Source organism: Rissa tridactyla, chromosome 2 (genome assembly GCF_028500815.1).
Source record: "Rissa tridactyla isolate bRisTri1 chromosome 2, bRisTri1.patW.cur.20221130, whole genome shotgun sequence".
NCBI lineage: Eukaryota > Metazoa > Chordata > Aves > Charadriiformes > Laridae > Rissa > Rissa tridactyla.
Genome location: NC_071467.1, coordinates 118844872 through 118862236, shown reverse-complemented (window position 1 = coordinate 118862236; position 17365 = coordinate 118844872). Strand labels below are relative to the sequence as shown.

The following is a 17365-nucleotide window of genomic DNA, read 5'->3' as shown; positions in this document are numbered from 1 at the left end:
CTTAGGTAAAAGGTACTGAAATAGTGGAGTCTCAAATTAGAAATCACTTGGACCATTTGCAGCAAAAATGACCATGAAAGTACTATGTCAATAAAATCATGAAAACAAATATCTTAACCATTGTTAAATGGATACCTAGCAGCAGTGCAAAGTCTCGAATGGAAGAAGCAGCAGTTCTGTGTAGTACTTACTGAATTTTGTGTATACATTTAACAGGAAGTTAAAGGAATTTAGTCCTAGACCTTACAGAGAGCATCTGTAGCACAGATGTTTTAAAAGTGCATAAATAATTCCATACCTCAAGTTTTTCTGAGACAAAACAGGATTAATTTTAAATCCCTTCTTTTCTTTATCATACTTCCAATATCAGTTACTTCTTCATTCTACAATTACCACTTTATAACTGGAACCAAAAAGGTTGTAATGCAGTAATTCTTTTGCTACTTCCTTTAAATTTTTTTTAATTATTATTTTAAATACACTGTCCTATATCAACTAAATGTCAGAAATACAATTTTATCAGTTAGGAAAGCTAGTTACAGTTTGAACTCTGAACTTCAAAAGTTTTACTGATCTTCTCGTTATTCTAATTCTACTACCTGTACTTAGTTAATGATAGGTGAAATGCATCAAGGACCAAAGGTATTTCAGAGCATTTTTCTTCCCGCCATAGTTTTCATCAAACAGCAATTAATAATCAAGCCTACTCAGCAAACCCAAACCAAGAATTAATATTTTTAATTAATTTCAGATCTCATCCATATACTCAATTTGTTAGGATTTCAAATGTTTGTCACCTACATATGAGCTTCAATCCAAAAATAACCTGAAAACTATTTACAAAAAGCAGGAAAAGAATATATTTTATGGCAGACAGAAGTATATTTTTTCCAGCTCAGTTAAACTGGCTCTGTGAAAATTAGAATTACGACCATATACTTGTAAATACAGTTTCTTTTCTTTCTACTCACTTCCAGGTTGTTCCCTCTGTATGTTATGATCTCTCTGAACAATCTTCCTTAAGAGCAAAATTTTGGTTTTGAGCTTACTTAAAAAATTCCTCATATGCAGGATATGTGAGACCTCCTTACAGAAAATGTACAGACCATGCTTTCTGTTGCAAAGACACAGTCAAATACATTAATCTTTACAAATGATAACACAACAGAATTAATTATTCCATTTCTCTAGAAATTTAGTTAGCCCCAAGAGAACAATGAACAACTATTTTATTTCAAGGTCTTCTCTCCAAATTACTGCAAACAAAAGCTTTTTACAACTTTAATTATGTTCCTTTGGTGCAAGTTAGTTTTGGATATAAAAATATCATACCTCGAAATCTATTTTTCGGGTATCTTTGTGGAGTGCTTTCACTGACATCTCCTTCACCTTCTTCAGATCCAACTAAAGCAAAAAAATCTTCCAAGTTTTCACCATCCACTTTAGCCAAGCAAAAATTACTGAATTTCAACGTGCCAGGCCCTTCCAGCAGAATCTAGAAGAATAAACATAATCCAACATATAAGCATCATATACTAAAACTGATGACTGCTGAAATTTACAACTCAAAACTTGAAAGTTTTTAAGTCAACACCACCTTTTTTCTTATAACCAAAAAATTACAGAATCTCACAACAGAACCCTTAGGAGGTTTAATATGCACTTTTGTTAACTCATTATTAAATCTAATTGAACAACGATGCTACTATAGAAAAGAAAGTAGAAGTAGAGTAAAACTCTATAGGAAAACACAAGTGTAGTAAAAACAAACAGAGGAAAAAACAATCTTTCTAATTTTATTTAGCAGAAAATGCCAAAGATTTTGTCCAATGACCATGAGATTTTTCTCTATGCAGTCACTGCTTATTCTCGCAATTAAAAGCTTCATAATCCCAAAAATATTGTTTGGAGAAATAGCCCGTTCAGTCAGATGAGGGGCTGGGGGAAGCAGTCTTACTTTAGTACTCTGTATTTTGTGTTCGAAGGAGTACTTTACATCAACATTCTTCTTTGGCCCAACACAGAGGCTTTATTTATCCATTATGCTTTATTAATATTTTTTTTTTTTACTGCCTTTAGACCGATGAATGACAGACACTGAGTATAATTGTGCAAGATTTTACAGATCAAGATCAAAACTAATTAGTGTTAAGCAAGAATTTTTGTTTACAGTTATATTCTGGTTGCTACATAAACTAAAACCAAACATGGACTTTGAAAAAACTATACATAAATTTCACACACACAAAATCAGGAACTACATAAAGATTTGTATTTTTATGCAAAAGTGAGACGATAACTTAAAGGGCACTTGGAAACAATAGAGAAGGTTATTAAAAAATAAAGTTTAAGTAACTTTACTCTCTCATTAGCATTTTCTATGAATTCAAAATATTCTGCAGCATGACAAAACAGGCATAATAATGAAGTTATATGTCTGAGGAGAGAGAACCAAAATACTTCATTAACTCAAACTAGTACACCAAACCAAAGACAATCTATCAAATTGTATCAAATATACAACAGGGAAATAAATCAATTAGATCATAAAATATTCAAGCTATAGACTTGTCTCTCATTGTCTTCACATATATTATAAAGCTCAACTGGCCTCCAATCTGAGGTAAGCGTCTTCCAAAGAGTCAAAACAGAAATAATGAATTAAATGCTGGTGGCATACAAAGTAACATGCAGTTGTCCCCTAATAAATAATATCCTTCTTACCTTTCCAGGTGTCAGTTCACAAAAGATGATTCCAAGCTTATGAATATGGTGTAAACCAGTAATCAAATCAACACCAAATTCTCTCACTACATCTTCAGGTAGGTGTTCATCTTGAGCAATAACAGATTCTAGAGAACCACCTGAAATATGTTTACACATGTAGCAAGTGCATATAAACAAAATGCCATACAAATAATTCCCAAGTACATTACACAAGCTTCTTCAAAAGCTATCAAGCAAAAATCATTACCAGTAGATATTAAAAATATTTCTTGAGATTATCCAATAGTTACGAAATCCAAGATGTAGAGAAAAAAAATAATCTATTTCCAATACTGTGACAAAAATCTTAGTTTTTACCATAATTGAGTGCATGACTTCCAAATTACTTTAATATTGATTTATTTTACAAAGGAAACTGAAGGGAAAAAAGAAATCCAGAAACTCTGTCACATCACAATGTAATAGCCCCCAGTGGGTTAATTCAAATTCCTTAACTGGAACCCTGCTGCATAAGTTAAAAGAATAAACAGTACCAAGAGCAGGCTTGGTGTGACTGTCACAGTACTTCTGTGAACAAGTACTAAAGCTAATGACATGCAATTTTCCACTGAATTCACAGGCAACAGAAATAGTAAAACTGGGTTACATTCTGGTATCCTGAGGTCAGCATCATCCAAGAAATAATTTTTGTTTGTTTGTTCTTCACACATAGTACAGTACTTATTCTTGACTCACGTGCCCCAGCTCTTTCATTTTCATCCTTTCCTCTCTCTTCATTTTCTTTTTTTTTAAAAAAAAAATAAAATTAAAAAAAACAAAACAAAAATACCCAGGACTAAACTTTCACTTTCCAGGTTTCTCATACAAATCCCAGCTTCCTGGCCCAGCAAGTCCTACTTGTATCTCTCTGGACTTCTCATCCTAACAAAAGACCCTTCTCTGTCTTTCCAAAATCACCACGGTCCTTCTCCACTAAGCTCCAACCAACCCCAACCCTTCCTCTGTTTTTTGATCAAATTACACCTAACAAAGCCTTCCAAATAACCCTCACATATATCCTCTATCACCCATGTCTTTCCCTGGACTTCACAATCACACTCTATGCTTTTTCCCACTGATTGTTACTGTTTCTCCATCCTTGCAAAAATCCCTCGTCTTCCCCCATCACCTACTTCCTCACATCCCACCGATTCTCAGGTATGTCATCACACTCATACCATTTGAGTCATTCCTGTCCTAACTGTTCACAGGACTTGGACTTATCCTAAGTTTATTTCCCACAAACTCATTGCTCAGTCTTTTTCCTCCTTCCTGTCCCAGTCTCCTATCCCAATCTCCACATTCCCATCTTCCTCAAAATCCCTTTCCTCCACGTCATTTTGCCCTTTACTACTCCTGCACCACCAAACCTGTTCTCCTAAGACTACAGCTTGTATTTTGTGAATTATCTATGGACTTCCTGGGTTATTTATATTCCTATTATTTATACCTTAGCCAAATCATGCACATAAAAAAAGTCCCTGAATGAAAAAAGGGATTAAGAGAGTTTTTGATAGAAAAGGATACTAGATCTTTTATTCCTTTGCTCAGTAATTTCTTTCAGAGAATAGCAACACTAAAAGGTCTGTCATCACAGTATTCTTCAAATTATTCAACACTGATGAATATTAAAATCATTTTATTTCTAAGCCTTTTTAATACTGTTTAATAAATCAGCCATTCCTTTAAAACTAAGCCCTTATTACAAAGCTATAGTAAAGAATTTTCCATCATGTTTAATTACTGGGTTTTATGACATATTTTACAGGACCATACATATAATAATTCCATAATATGACCAAATATAGAAAGAAAAGAAAAATCGTGAAACCAGCAACACAGAAGCATGCTGCATCTGATAACAGAAACTCACTTTATCACCTTGAGACAAGTGAGAAAGATCTTCCATATTTCAAAAGCTATTTTCAAGGCTCTACAAAATTAATAAGAAAATCATGTCTTATTCTATTTATAACTAAGTTAGCTTCAAGACACTCTCCTTGCAGCAAACTGCAATACTGCAAGGTAAAAATACATTATAATTGTTCAAACTGTACTTAATAAAAGGCTGTCTGTCTAATAACTTAAATATTAAGTTAGTCTAATAGTAAGTTAGACTGAGCAAATAGACCAAAGCCTCCATGTGAGCTTTTAATCATTGAAAGAATCACCTCTTTCCCCCCCCCCACCCCGGAACTTGTAGCTTCTCTTCTTCAGTAATTTTTGAAACAGAATTCTGGATAGAAAAAAAGGCTGTGTGTAATATGGACTTTTACTATGAAACAAATTCCAGATACCAAAGTTTTAACACGCATCACTTGCACAATTGGCCTTCTTTTCCTTCCATGTGGAGTAAAGCACACTATCTGGAGTTTAAAACATGCAGTCACCACAATTAGAGAAAGCTTTAAAAGATTTCTTTTATGATCTTTTATTAAGATTGATGAGAACCTATCAAAACTCAATGAATCACTTCATGCAGTTTCAAGTCCTCAGAGCTCCCAAATGAAAGTCTTAACATAAAAGTCAAAATACTTCTACTGAACAGGAAGAAAACTTACATAATTTACTATTAGCTGTAGAACTACCCTTTGATTAAAAAATTAACTTGAACATAATTTGAACAATATTAAGTCATTGTACATTATAAACTGATTTGCTCCTTGCTCTCTCTATTATTGTGTGCTATAAAATGAAAAGAGAATGCCAAAGCTGTCAGTCCTTAGCAAACTTTTCTCAAGTAATTTTTACTTAATTACCCTCCAACTATTCACAATTTGTTTTTAAGCTTCCCTGACTAGCCCTATCTCTTCAGCTATTCAAAACCAACATTATGTCACATCAATTAACATTTAACACACATACACAGTGAAGCAGAAGAGAAATATGACTTCAATTGATTTCTGAAAATGTTTCCAGAAGCAAAAACATTTTTAGATATAAATAGGATTCTCAATTTAATAATCAGATAATTATTAAGCTTTTTCAAAGATCTAAGTATTTGTTGTAGAGTAACTGTTTTATAAGAAATCTCTTACAAATACTCACTCTATAAATTATTATCTTATGAGCTTATCTTACCTGTGCATAATTCCACTACAAGCCAGAGATGGTTGCTTGTTTCATACCATTCATGAAATGTCACTATATTCTTGTGTCTGATTTCATGAGTCAGACGAACCTAGAACAAAGTTTTTAACATACTTAACTGGGGAAAAAAAAAAGCAATATATTTGGATTTATGGGGCAGGAGAGGGGGAAGACAATACAAATCTACTCTAGATCAACTACTTGTTCTCTTACCTTTTCCAGTGCACTAAAATTATTCTCCAAGTCAAATATTTTAGTTTTACATGTGTGTTGAGGAAAGATAACTTTTCTCATAGACCCTGCCCAACTCACCTGTTTTAAAAATATAGGGAAAAAAAAAGAAAAAAGAAGGAAGTTCCCCAACCCAAAATTATAAGCACTATTTAACCTTCTTGCATCACTTAAACAAGAACAAACTGGCAATCAGAATTTGGAGTCAAACTTGCATTCCTACTTTCTTCTTCAATGAGAACAAAAGTGTGAGACAATATGGTGAGCACAGTAAGAGGAAGTAAAAAGAAATTCTTCCATCATTCTTAATCTTATCAAGCAAGAGCAATCATTCGAGGGTCCCTGGAAATCTGTATTACTATCAAACCTACATGGCCTAATATCTACAGAAGCTTCTGTATCTTAGCGTGGTATGTAAGGGATTTCTAAGACGAATATGCTTCTAAGAACAAAATGTTTAAATGCATATTCATTAATTGCCCAACAAATTATCATAGAAACAATGAGATGGAATATGAAACTGTACCAGATTTGTGTGGCAAGGTTTTGGTAGCAGGGGGACTATAGGGGTGGCTTCTGTGAGAAGATACTAGAAACTTCCACCATGTCCAATAGAGCCAATGCCACCCAGCTCCAAGATGGACCCGCTGCTGGCAAAGGCTGAGCCCATCAGAGACAGAGGGAGTGCATCTGGGACAACCTATTTAAGAAGCTGGGGGGGTGGAAACTGCTGGGGAAGAGCAGGCAGAGAGAGGAGTGAGAATATTTGAGAAAAATAGCACTGCAGAGACCAACCTTAGTGAAGAAGGAGGGGGAGGAGGTGCTCCAGGTGCCAGAGCAGAGATTTCCCTGCAGCCCATGGCGAAGACCATAATGAGGCAGGCTGTCACCCTGCAGCTCATGGAGGGTGATAGTGGAGCAGATATCCACCTGCAGCCCGTGGAGGACCCCATGCTGCAGCAGGTGGATACACCTGAAGGAGGCTTGTGACCCCGAGGATAGCCTGTGCTGGAGCAGGCTCCTGGCAGGACCTGTGGCCCCATGGAGAGAGGAGCCCATGCTGGAGCAGGTTTGCTGGCAGGACTTGTGACCTTGTGGAGGACCCACATTTGGAGCAGTCTGTCCCTGACTGTTTCCTGTGGAAAGGACCCATGCTGGAGCAGTTCGTGAAGAACTGCAGCCCATAGAAAGGGTCCACAACAGAAAAGTTCACGGAGGACTGTCTACCATGGGAGGGACCCCGTGCTGGAGCAGGGGAAGACTGTGAGGAGTCCTTCCCCTGATGAGGGAGGAGCAGCAGAGACAACGTGTGATGAACTGACTGCAATCCCCATTCCCCGTTTCCCTGCGACACTCAGTGGGATGAGGTAGAGAATTCAGGAGTGAAGTTACACTCGGGAAGAAGGGAAGGGTGGAGGAAAGGTGTTTTAAGATTTGGTTTTATTTCTCATTACCCTACTCTGATTTGATTGGCAATAAATTAAACGAATTTCCCCAAGTCAAGCCTGTTTTGCCTGTGACAATAATTGCTGAGTGGTCTCCCTGTGCTTATCTCGACCCACAAGTCTTTCAAAATATTTTCTCTTCCCTGTCCAGCTGAGGAGGGGGAGTGATAGAGAAGCTTGGTAGGCACCTGGCATCCAGCTAGGGGCAACGCACCACAGAAACAGAATCTATTTAATGGAAAAATAAAATATTTGAAATGTCTAACTGTACCAATTACAGTTTCTTTTTCAGAAAGTATTGTACGTTTAAAACTGCCAAGCTTTTACAAAACAGAATCCATTTATCTTAAATGCTATTCCTTCATCAAAAATATTTTTTTATTAGTAAGTAAAAAATTTATTGTTTACTGGAAGGTATTACTACCACTGGATTTGAACAACTGATAACAAAATAAAGCAAACAACTATACGCAAGTAACCATTTTTACAAGTTCTCTGACATTCCATAGAAACAGTAAGCCTGTAAGCATGGGTTTATGCATGTGACTTAAACAATAAAATTAGATGAAGAAATAAATACATTAAAATAAGACTGTTTAAAGTATAAGAATTTAAAATCTTAAGAAGCTGATCTAAATGGTGACAAACTCCATGTAAAGAAGCACATGGGTTTTTTTTCCTTTATATTACCTGTGCTACAAGGATTTTGTATCTTTTCCCATATTTAGCAGGAAAAAAACATCACTTACCCAGTTTGTTATTTCAGCTCTTTTGCATTTATCAGTGCAAAGAACAGCAACAAAATTAATTGTCCCCTTTCTTCTTCCTTTATAAACAACTGTCTTATTTCCTCTTCCAATCTCCTCATACAGAATGAAGTTCTCCATATGTAAGGATGCTGTACAGGAAATGGATTGCAAACATGGAATTAGTCTCATAAATAAATAAACCTTTAAAGAAAGGGGGAGGGGGAAAGCATTCAAATTTAATAGCCATTGATATACAGGATTTACCCTCCCAATTCTTAAAAATAGGGATTATATACTTTCAGCAAGATCAAACTTGACAGAAAGCCTCCTCTCAGGAAATTTTGAACAGACGATAGTATTTTACACTTCCAAAGCTTTTAACACATTCAAAAAGTTACAGAGGGCCAGTAGCCACAAATTATAAATATTTTATCTGTAAATAAAAATCATACTACCAAACTTAAAATTGCATGCCCTACATAAAACTGCCATCCAAATGAAAATAGTCTATGCTGAAAGCCTTGCCAAATAAGACACTTCTGCCCAAGGGCACTTGAGGCAAACATGCCCCTGCAACTTTTCACAATGTAATTTAAACCTGCCAAATAACTAATGTCATCAGCATAACTGAAAAAACACTGGACTTTGTGACTATTAGTGTTCCTACCAATGCAAAGCTGAATGTAGCTTTACCAGTTATAGGACTCAGCATTAATGACTTTTCATGGATAGAAAGAATTCCTTGCAAGTAGAAGCTGTGTAAAATTGTTGGCCAATGTTATATTGTGGGAATCAGGAAGCTCAACAGAAATTTAATTTATATTTGTAACTATCATTTTTGTCAAGAATTGTATATGCTTTAATTTACATACTGAATCAAATGAAACAATTGCCATTTGTTGCAAACCCAGGGAGTGGCATTTGTATAGTTAAATAGTTAGATGTTTATCATAAAAACCTAGTCAATTCTTTTGTTCCACAATTATTTTCTCAGAGAATACTTGAAGCAATGGGAGAACTGACAGCAAAGTATTGAAGTAACTGTAATACACAAGAAAAGTTCTGTGTCAGCTTTCCATCATGCTCCTTGGTTATTCCACAGGGGTAAGAGCATGGAATACAGAATCCCAATGTCAGCATATTCCAGAAATAGGATATATTTCTATAGGTCCCCAGTGACCACCTTGTAGTAAGTTCTTCCAGCTCCAGGCCAACTTCACATCCAATGACCAGTTCTTCCAACTACCAATTTAATTAGTTACAAGCCATTTGGAGTTGCTGTCTCTCATCTCTACATGACTTCTTCCATTTTGTTTGTAAAACTGTTGTTTTCTCTTCAACAAGACCAGTTCTCAATGTAGTTATCCTAAAACCATAGAAAAACAGCATATTAGAGAGGGCAGCGCAGCAACAGGAATGATCAGCAAGGATGGAGAGGAAGGGCTGCTTAAGCAATACAGCTGCCAAATGCCTAATCACAAACCACAAACCCAATTGCAGTTTACCTCTTTCATAAGACACAAAGCTCCCAGAGTGACAAATGAAAGACGAAAATGAAGACTAGAGAATTCCCAAGTTTTCAGACAGGACTTCAATTGAAAATACAACAAAGGATTGGGCAGCAGCAGACAACAAAGTGTCTGTCACTACAATACTGGTTCTTGCCAGAATATCAGCCAGGTGCCACAGTACAATTCGGATGATCCAGAATTTACAACACACATAGGAACATCATGATTCCAGGATTTCCTTTATCAAAGGTAGTTATTGAAGACAAAAGCTTTCTTCCCATAAGAAGAAAAAATCTCACCATTACTATTAAAAAGCCTTAGTATAATTTTACCTAGCACTAAGTAAACAACTGGGTACAGCCAGTATAACATAGGAAGACTTTTTTTGTACAGCTATCTATGAGAACAAGGTAATTATACAAAAATCAGTTTGCCAAACATACCAAAATAAGTCACAAAGATACAGCATCAGAACAGACAGGGGCCTCCATTTTCCTACCTCTCTTTTCCAATTCATGCAGATCATTATATCATTCTTTATGATCTTTTTCTGGACAGCTTAAAAAACCCAAAACAATAACCCCAAATGTCATCCCCTAGTACACAAAGATTCCAGAATAGCACTGCCCTAGAAATGTATCCAGCAAAGGAGATTGCCAACCCACAGCTTATCCCCAAAATTTACATGACCGCAGCCCCTTCCTTGAACTTCTTTTGCAAGAATTCTTCAAACCTGACATGTGCACCTCATGATACGACCAAAGCATATACTTGTTAGACAGATGGAAGATATGTTCATGTTGGTCATAAGAAAGACATGATCATCCACTCATGCAATAAACCAGGCAAATGAACGCCAGGTTCAATGATGTACAGAAATATCTGGTTATCTGACAAAAGCATGAGCAATGACATGCAAACGCACATTGGGACAGAACAGTCATGGGACAGGGAAGCCTTTGTTGCTGCCTCATGACTGGCATTATTGTAAATATGGTCTCCATGAGCTGCTCTGCAAGAAGCTACAGGAAAAAGAGAAACATCCCTGGAAACGTTACAGACCAACCTGGATGGGGCTTTGAGTAACCTGGTCCAGTGGAAGGTGTCCCTGCCCATGGCAGGGCGTTGGAACTAGATGATCTTTAAGGTCCTTTCCAACCTAAACCATTCTACGATCTAGTCTTGTCTCCCTGAATCTCAACAGTAATGGCTATACCATTCATTTCAGTACACAAACCAATGGAGCACGACTCATGAGGCAGAATTTCAACAGCTGCAGCACATTCACCACTGTGGACATAAAATGTAGAGATCAAATAAAGCTATGCAAAGCAGTGAAAAGAAGCACTTCAAGGTGAGACGGCTACTGTGGAGGCCTACCCCACCACCACCCGCAATGAAACAGGTCTGAACCTCCACAGAAGCACCCAAAGCTGCCAAGTGAGCCTCACTTGCTCTGGGCAGGATACAGGACCACAACACCAAGGAAACCCGGTTCCAGAAGTGTTTCTTCCTTCTCTTGGTGAGAGAATGGCCAAAACATTCTGAAGAAAGCAGCAGATGCCAGGCCGGAGATCTGCAGTCAAAGCTCTGCCAAGAGCCACCATCTGGGCAGGCCTGAGGTGTGGGCCACAGCCTCGGGACACAACAGCTCACCTGCTGCAGAGGTGAGGGCACCATTAGGCCGGACATACACCGGCAGGTCTCCTGCCCCTCAAGGAGGCCTTTGGCCAGGGGTATCAGGTCTGACCCCGCACTCAGACCTAGGCACTATGGCCACTGAGGGAGCGAAGCGGGGGGGTAGACGGGGTGGGGGGTGACGGCGGGCCCCGCCTCGCGCGCGGACGGAAGGCCGTTAGGCACGCGGGAGCCCTGCCAGTTAACGGCCGTTAGCCGCCCGCGGGAAGCAACAGCCCTACCTGTGAGGCGGGGGGTGGTGATGGGCAAGGAGACAGCGTTACTATCGCCGCGCCGCCGCCATCAACCGAAATCGGCGGAGCCCCGCCCGCCCGCGGCGGAGCCTCCCGTGCCCCAGAGGTGGGGTTTGGATGCGTCCCGGAGGGAAACCCGTCCTTACACGCCACAAAATACAGCCAGCGGGAAGGGGCACCGGCACAGCGGGCAGCACGACTCCGGGAACGGGCTTTGTTTCCCCAGCTCTCTCAAGAACAAATCGCCAGCGGGTCCGTACTCTCGCCCCCACCCGCGCACGGCCTTGATGGTCTCCGTCCCGCTCCCGTATCCAGGAGACGGGGCCAGACGCCGGAAGCAGAGCGGAGCCGCCATTGGGCCAGAAGGCGCCTGCGCAGAGCCGGATCCACTGGGCCCGGGGCCAGAGGGGAGTTCCCGGATGCGAACGAGAGGGGGCGGTGCCTCGCTGGGGGGGGGGGGGGGGGGGGGGCGGGGGGGTGGAGCACGTGGCTGAGTGGGCGGGGCGTCGGGGGCGCAGCCGCACTGTTGCCAGGCAACCGGCAGTTAACTGGCGGGCTAACGGTCGGGGGGCTGAGGCGGCGCGGCGGGACGGGGACGGCAAACCCAGGGGACGGGGGCGTCCCTCGTTGGGGGAAGGGACTCCGGCGGTGCCCTGCCGCTCTCAGTACCTGGGCGCCTAGGGCTTTTTTGTTAAACCTGCATAGGTCTAGCGTCGGTCAAGGCAACGCATAGGGTCGTCGGTCCCGTCATGGCGACCTGTAAGCTCTTCACTGGGAAGCGCTTTGTTGTGACAACTTTTAGCCCTTGAAGCAAGTGTTATTTTTAGCAGCAAAGCGGAGTTTTGACACTATTTTTTCATCCTCGGGTGGTCTGATATTGGGTGGGTTTGAGGCCCCTGTACAAGTCAAGTAAGTATCCGTTTATGTGACAAAACATTTAACAACATTTAGTATGTCTTCCTTAGGCAAGTTGTAAAGAATTATGTTTTGTCTTGTTCCACCTTCACCTTGACCTTCTAGCAGGTTTGAACCCAGAGTCAACCAGATTTGATAAAAGAAATTGTATATTTAACAGGAAGGAATCAATGTTTCTTTAGGCTGTATGATAACAGATGGTCAGATTTTTTTCACTCCCACTGTAGGAAAGATTTCGGTACAAATTTAACACCATCCCCCCCAATCCTGAAAAAGGGGGGAAAAAAATCCAAACCACTCTGGGAGAGGTGTCAGCTGCAAGAAGGGCTTTAGTTTTGTTTCATACCTTCTTAGATAGCAGAGGCTGTAGACAACAAAACACAGGTCTGGAGGAAATCAAGCTCCATTAGCTACACAGCTCACCAAATGTTCTGTCGCAGTTCAGCTGTTGAGGGATTTGTTAGAGAGTTGACAGAACTGGCAAGAGATCACTGCTGCACACAGGTATAATTATTGCTGGTTTATTGGATATCCACATAGAATTGGCCAGACTCGTGAGCATTGAAAAATATCATGTGCATATGCATGGCAAAATTGCTCACTGCTTAACAGTTTCAGGTCCTGTCCCATTTTGCAGCATATGTTTTTATCAATTACAGAGTTGATCTGTAATTACCAATGAAGCTACAGCTTTGAAACTGCACAAGCAAAATAAAGTTTTCATTTCTTTTTTTAATGTAAATGAGTAGTTGACTAGATATAAATAAACTGAATGCGTAAGTAGACATCACCTAGTTTATTTTAGTAAGCACAAGAAAAGTATGCTTTGAAGAGGGATTTATTTAGATTTTAGAAAACTGTGTATTTTATCTTTGATGAAGGTGGCCAATATAAAGAAGGAATAGAACATTAGCTCAATTACAGACCAGTCCTGACAGCAGTTCTGTTTGATGGCAGATCTTAGAAAAGTAATTTAACTTCATTTTCCCTGCCCAAGAGGACAAAACTAAGTCACAATAACTATTAAGTCACTGCCTTTGCTTCCAAACTTCTAGTGTTTTGTCCTATGTACAGCTTTCTGTTAAATTAGTCCAGGTTAGGATTATTTTTTTTTATACAAAGGGGGTAAATACCCCATTTTGGGGGAGTGAAATGGTGTGAACCTTAACATTAACAAAGTCTTTAGAGATCTTCATATGGCATTACAAAGTACTGAGAGAAACACAAAAGGATGCTTTAATAACAAATAAGTCAGAGATTTGTAGCCTTTCAAATTGAACATTTTCATGATGAAGAATTTTCAGTGTGTCATGGGGTGTCATCTTGACTCATAGCCCTCTTTTTCTAGTACCTCTTAGTTGGGAACTATGGCACTTTTTGGTTATCGATACACACTTCATTACATGTCTGTATCTTTCTCACCACCTGGATACACAATTTCAATATACTCCAGATGGGGAATTTTCCCTTTGATTTGGTATAAGAATCAGGAATTCTCTCTTCAAACATGTCGCTTGCTTGCAGTACAAGAGTTCTCTTGAAGAAAAATTCTAAATACAAATACAAATCAGGACTGTAATTGTAAGACTCTTATCTTTGGTCTTTCTCTTACTGTTTCAGTCTGTTATTCCTTTAGTCTGTTACCGAACATGACTTCAAGCATTGTACTCAGATGCAGTAAACTTTTCTGTGGGAATATTTTCAACATTCAAGAATGGAATGCAAAATATTCTCTCTGCTGTTTGCACCATTTCAATACTCTTAGCAATCTGTACAGCAAACTCAGCCTTGCTATTTGCCTGGCTATTATATGGGACAGTCAGATGTAATCAAATTCTTGTTCTCAAATAAATATATGATCTAATTTAAGGTAAACTGAGATCTTGTGATTGAAACCACACAGTTTAGGAATGCTTAAACACTTTGCTGCCCTGCCCTCAATGGGTACTGTGGAAGCCTCTGACATTTTGTCTGGTTCCCAAAAGTCTGAGTGTGATACTATGTTTCAATGTTTTGTTTTCCTTTAGTGAGAAGATCTGTTCTTTAGTTTACTCTAGTGCCCCTTGAAGATGCTATACACTTCTTGTTTATTTTGCTGCAGGTACTAGATTTTCTCCCAGCTATCATGATTACTCATGCTCTATCCCATCTTGCTAGTACATGTTGTCTCTTTCTATTCCAGACTGACCCTATTCTCAAGAGAGTTTCTATTCTCAGTGTCCTGGGTATGATGATTCAGTGCTCATATATAATATTTTTATGTTCCATTTGCCTTGACAGTTCTGTCATTCCTGGTAGGTACATGGGGCCACTTTTCTGGTCTTTGACCATTTTAGCAGAACAACGGACATGAACACAAGCACATCTTTATCTTGCAATTTTTATTCTCAGATTCTTTGCCAACATCCTCTTGAAATTAGCACGTACTTTCATTGTTTGAGTGAAACTTCGTGTGTTTTTCTTTATTGCTGTATTTCTGTGGTAATATTAAGGTTCTCATGATTTAGTCACCTTGTTTTTCTAGTACAAGGTATTCTTTGGTCTTTCTCAAAGTCATTAAATAAATTCAAATGTTACAGTTTCAGTACCGTATGCTGGTGATATTTGGTTGTAGCAATGGTTTTTCAAATTCTTTTGGTAGCTTCTGGGATTTTTCTATTTGGAAATTTGTTTTCTCAATCATAGAGTTGACCTTTCTACTGCGGAAACATTATTGTGAAACAGTCCTTGCCAATGTGTTTGTTTTACTGGTGAGGCAAAAACTACTAGTGGTTTCTTTTCTAAGAACAGGGCTCCAAATCTCACCTCACTAGATCAACTTGTAAGGTCACCAATACTGCATGTATAGCATGCTTGTGTTGCCTCTTCCTCCTTTATGGTCTCAATGCTTTGCATATATCTAAGATTTGGAAAAGATATGGTAAGATACTCAGCAAATTTTAATACTCTCTGAGTTGAATACCTTTAAAGGTTGGCATATTTCAAGCTACTTTTTTCTTCCCAAAATCATTCGGTTTCCTTGGGAAGTCAACAACTGCTCTGTATATGATACTGAAGTAAAAAAAAAACTTCCTCTTCTCATTATTTTTTTTTTTTTGGTGTGTTTGTGTTTGTATTTGGTTTTATCTGCTAATGAGATGGGGTTAATTGTTATGGACTACCACAGTTTCTGCCAGGCATTCCTCATATCACATTCCTGAGTATCATCATCTCTGATACTGATTTGGGAGGCTGTCTGGCAGGGCTGATACTTTTCTGCTGCAAGATTCAGTACTAACAGCATTCTCAACACCTAAGCCTACCTGCTGGCTTTCAAAATGTGATGAGATGACCACCTTGCTTATGTGGGAAGGCTGAATCGGCCTTGTCAAAATCTTGCTTTTTCAGTGACTATCATGCTGCTTATGTAATTTTGAGAGTACGTAAAATTATTAGTGATGCTTTCTTTTTCTGTATATTTTAGTGTCCATATTATTCCTTATTCTAATGCAATAGGTAGTGTGTAAAGCAGATGCTGTACTGGTTGAATTACTTTCATCTGTTCTAGATATAATATATTGGACGGACATCCCATTTTCTTCAAATACATTCAGCAGTTTGGACTCACACGAGAGTCAAATGCTTTGTTATCAAGTATACAGATTCACTGTTTCAGCAGAAAGCAATGGCTTTTATGTTGCGTATTCTGAAGATTCAGCCTGTATACTCAGGATATCCTTTGCATCCTGATTAGAATTGACAATGTCTTGAAGGTATTATCATCATTACACAGTGTAATTTTCATTTGGCTTTGCTTGATTGCACTGGTTTTTTTCCTTTTCTTGCAAAACGCGTGCCTGGCACATTTATCATTATTCCACTATCTTGCATTTAATTTCCTCTTTTTTTTTGTGTACTTGTCTTCACTTCTAATGCGAATTTGAGCTTTACAAACTATTTATTCCAACTTGCATCTCATGAATGTCAAATACATGCAAACCCCCATCCTCTCAGTCACCGTTTGCTTTATTCATGTTTTTTTCAGACTGTAAGCTCTGGAATAATAATTTTTTTTGGCCATAATTATTATATATGATCCTCTATGCAGGACGTTTTAAATGAGTTTTCTCCTTAAGACCTTTTATCTTCATTTTATTTGTCTCTTCTGCTTGTTTATGCTTTAGCTTGTGACTAAACTTTTACTTTTTTGATTTAGTCTCTCATTTTCCTTGTGTTCTTTTTCAAATGACATGTGTCTGCTCTCCTTAGGTCACAGTTGCAATAACACTTCAGACCAATGCCGTGTGCTGGTATTGCTCCTGAAAGATGCATCCCCTTTACAGGAAAGAAATTTCCAGTGGAGAAGCAGTTGAAGAAGGAGAAAGCATTGGTGCTGGCTAATTGTTCCTGAAGGAAGCAGAGTTCTGAACAAGAAAAGCAACGTTGCATACCTTGTTATAAAACAAGCAAGCAAAAAAACCCCAAGCAAACTAAAAACCAAAAAACAACCAGAAAAATCCATCAAAAGTACTCACATTTTTATTTTAACATGTTCAGTCAGACAACTTGGAAGAATCTATGTTTTGATACTCAAGTAAAAGCAACAATAGCTTTACAGAAAACATTTAAACAAGAAAAGATGTGGTACAGGCAGCATTATGCAGACACTTCATAGACCCTTTTAGAAGGTTTACAGCATTTCTTAGTCCATGCTGATATAAAAGTGTGAGAAATGGGGCCAGTAACAC

At 38.7% G+C, this 17365-nt stretch overlaps 1 protein-coding gene across 11 annotated transcripts in view; it reads right to left on the bottom strand.

Annotated features, from left to right (window-relative positions):
* The window catches only part of ULK4 (unc-51 like kinase 4), a 255213-nt gene extending 243176 nt beyond the window's left edge, over positions 1 to 12037 (bottom strand). For 6 of the 11 annotated variants that reach the window (XR_008464756.1, XM_054190816.1, XM_054190817.1 and 3 more), the window contains exons 1-6: positions 11712 to 12037; positions 9465 to 9647; positions 8282 to 8430; positions 5848 to 5947; positions 2725 to 2864; positions 1333 to 1495 (exon numbers count right to left, since the gene is read on the bottom strand). Coding sequence is in view for 10 of the 11 variants with exons in the window: in XM_054190816.1 (XP_054046791.1) it covers positions 1333 to 1495; positions 2725 to 2864; positions 5848 to 5947; positions 8282 to 8419 (541 nt within the window). In the remaining variant the exon portion in view is untranslated. Of the gene's footprint in view, positions 1 to 1332; positions 1496 to 2724; positions 2865 to 5847; positions 5948 to 8281; positions 8431 to 9464; positions 9648 to 11243; positions 11452 to 11711 lie in introns of all 11 variants that reach the window. The other 5 variants (XM_054190819.1, XM_054190818.1, XM_054190810.1 and 2 more) reach the window with 4 other exon arrangements.
* Between the last annotated feature and the right edge of the window lie 5328 nt (positions 12038 to 17365).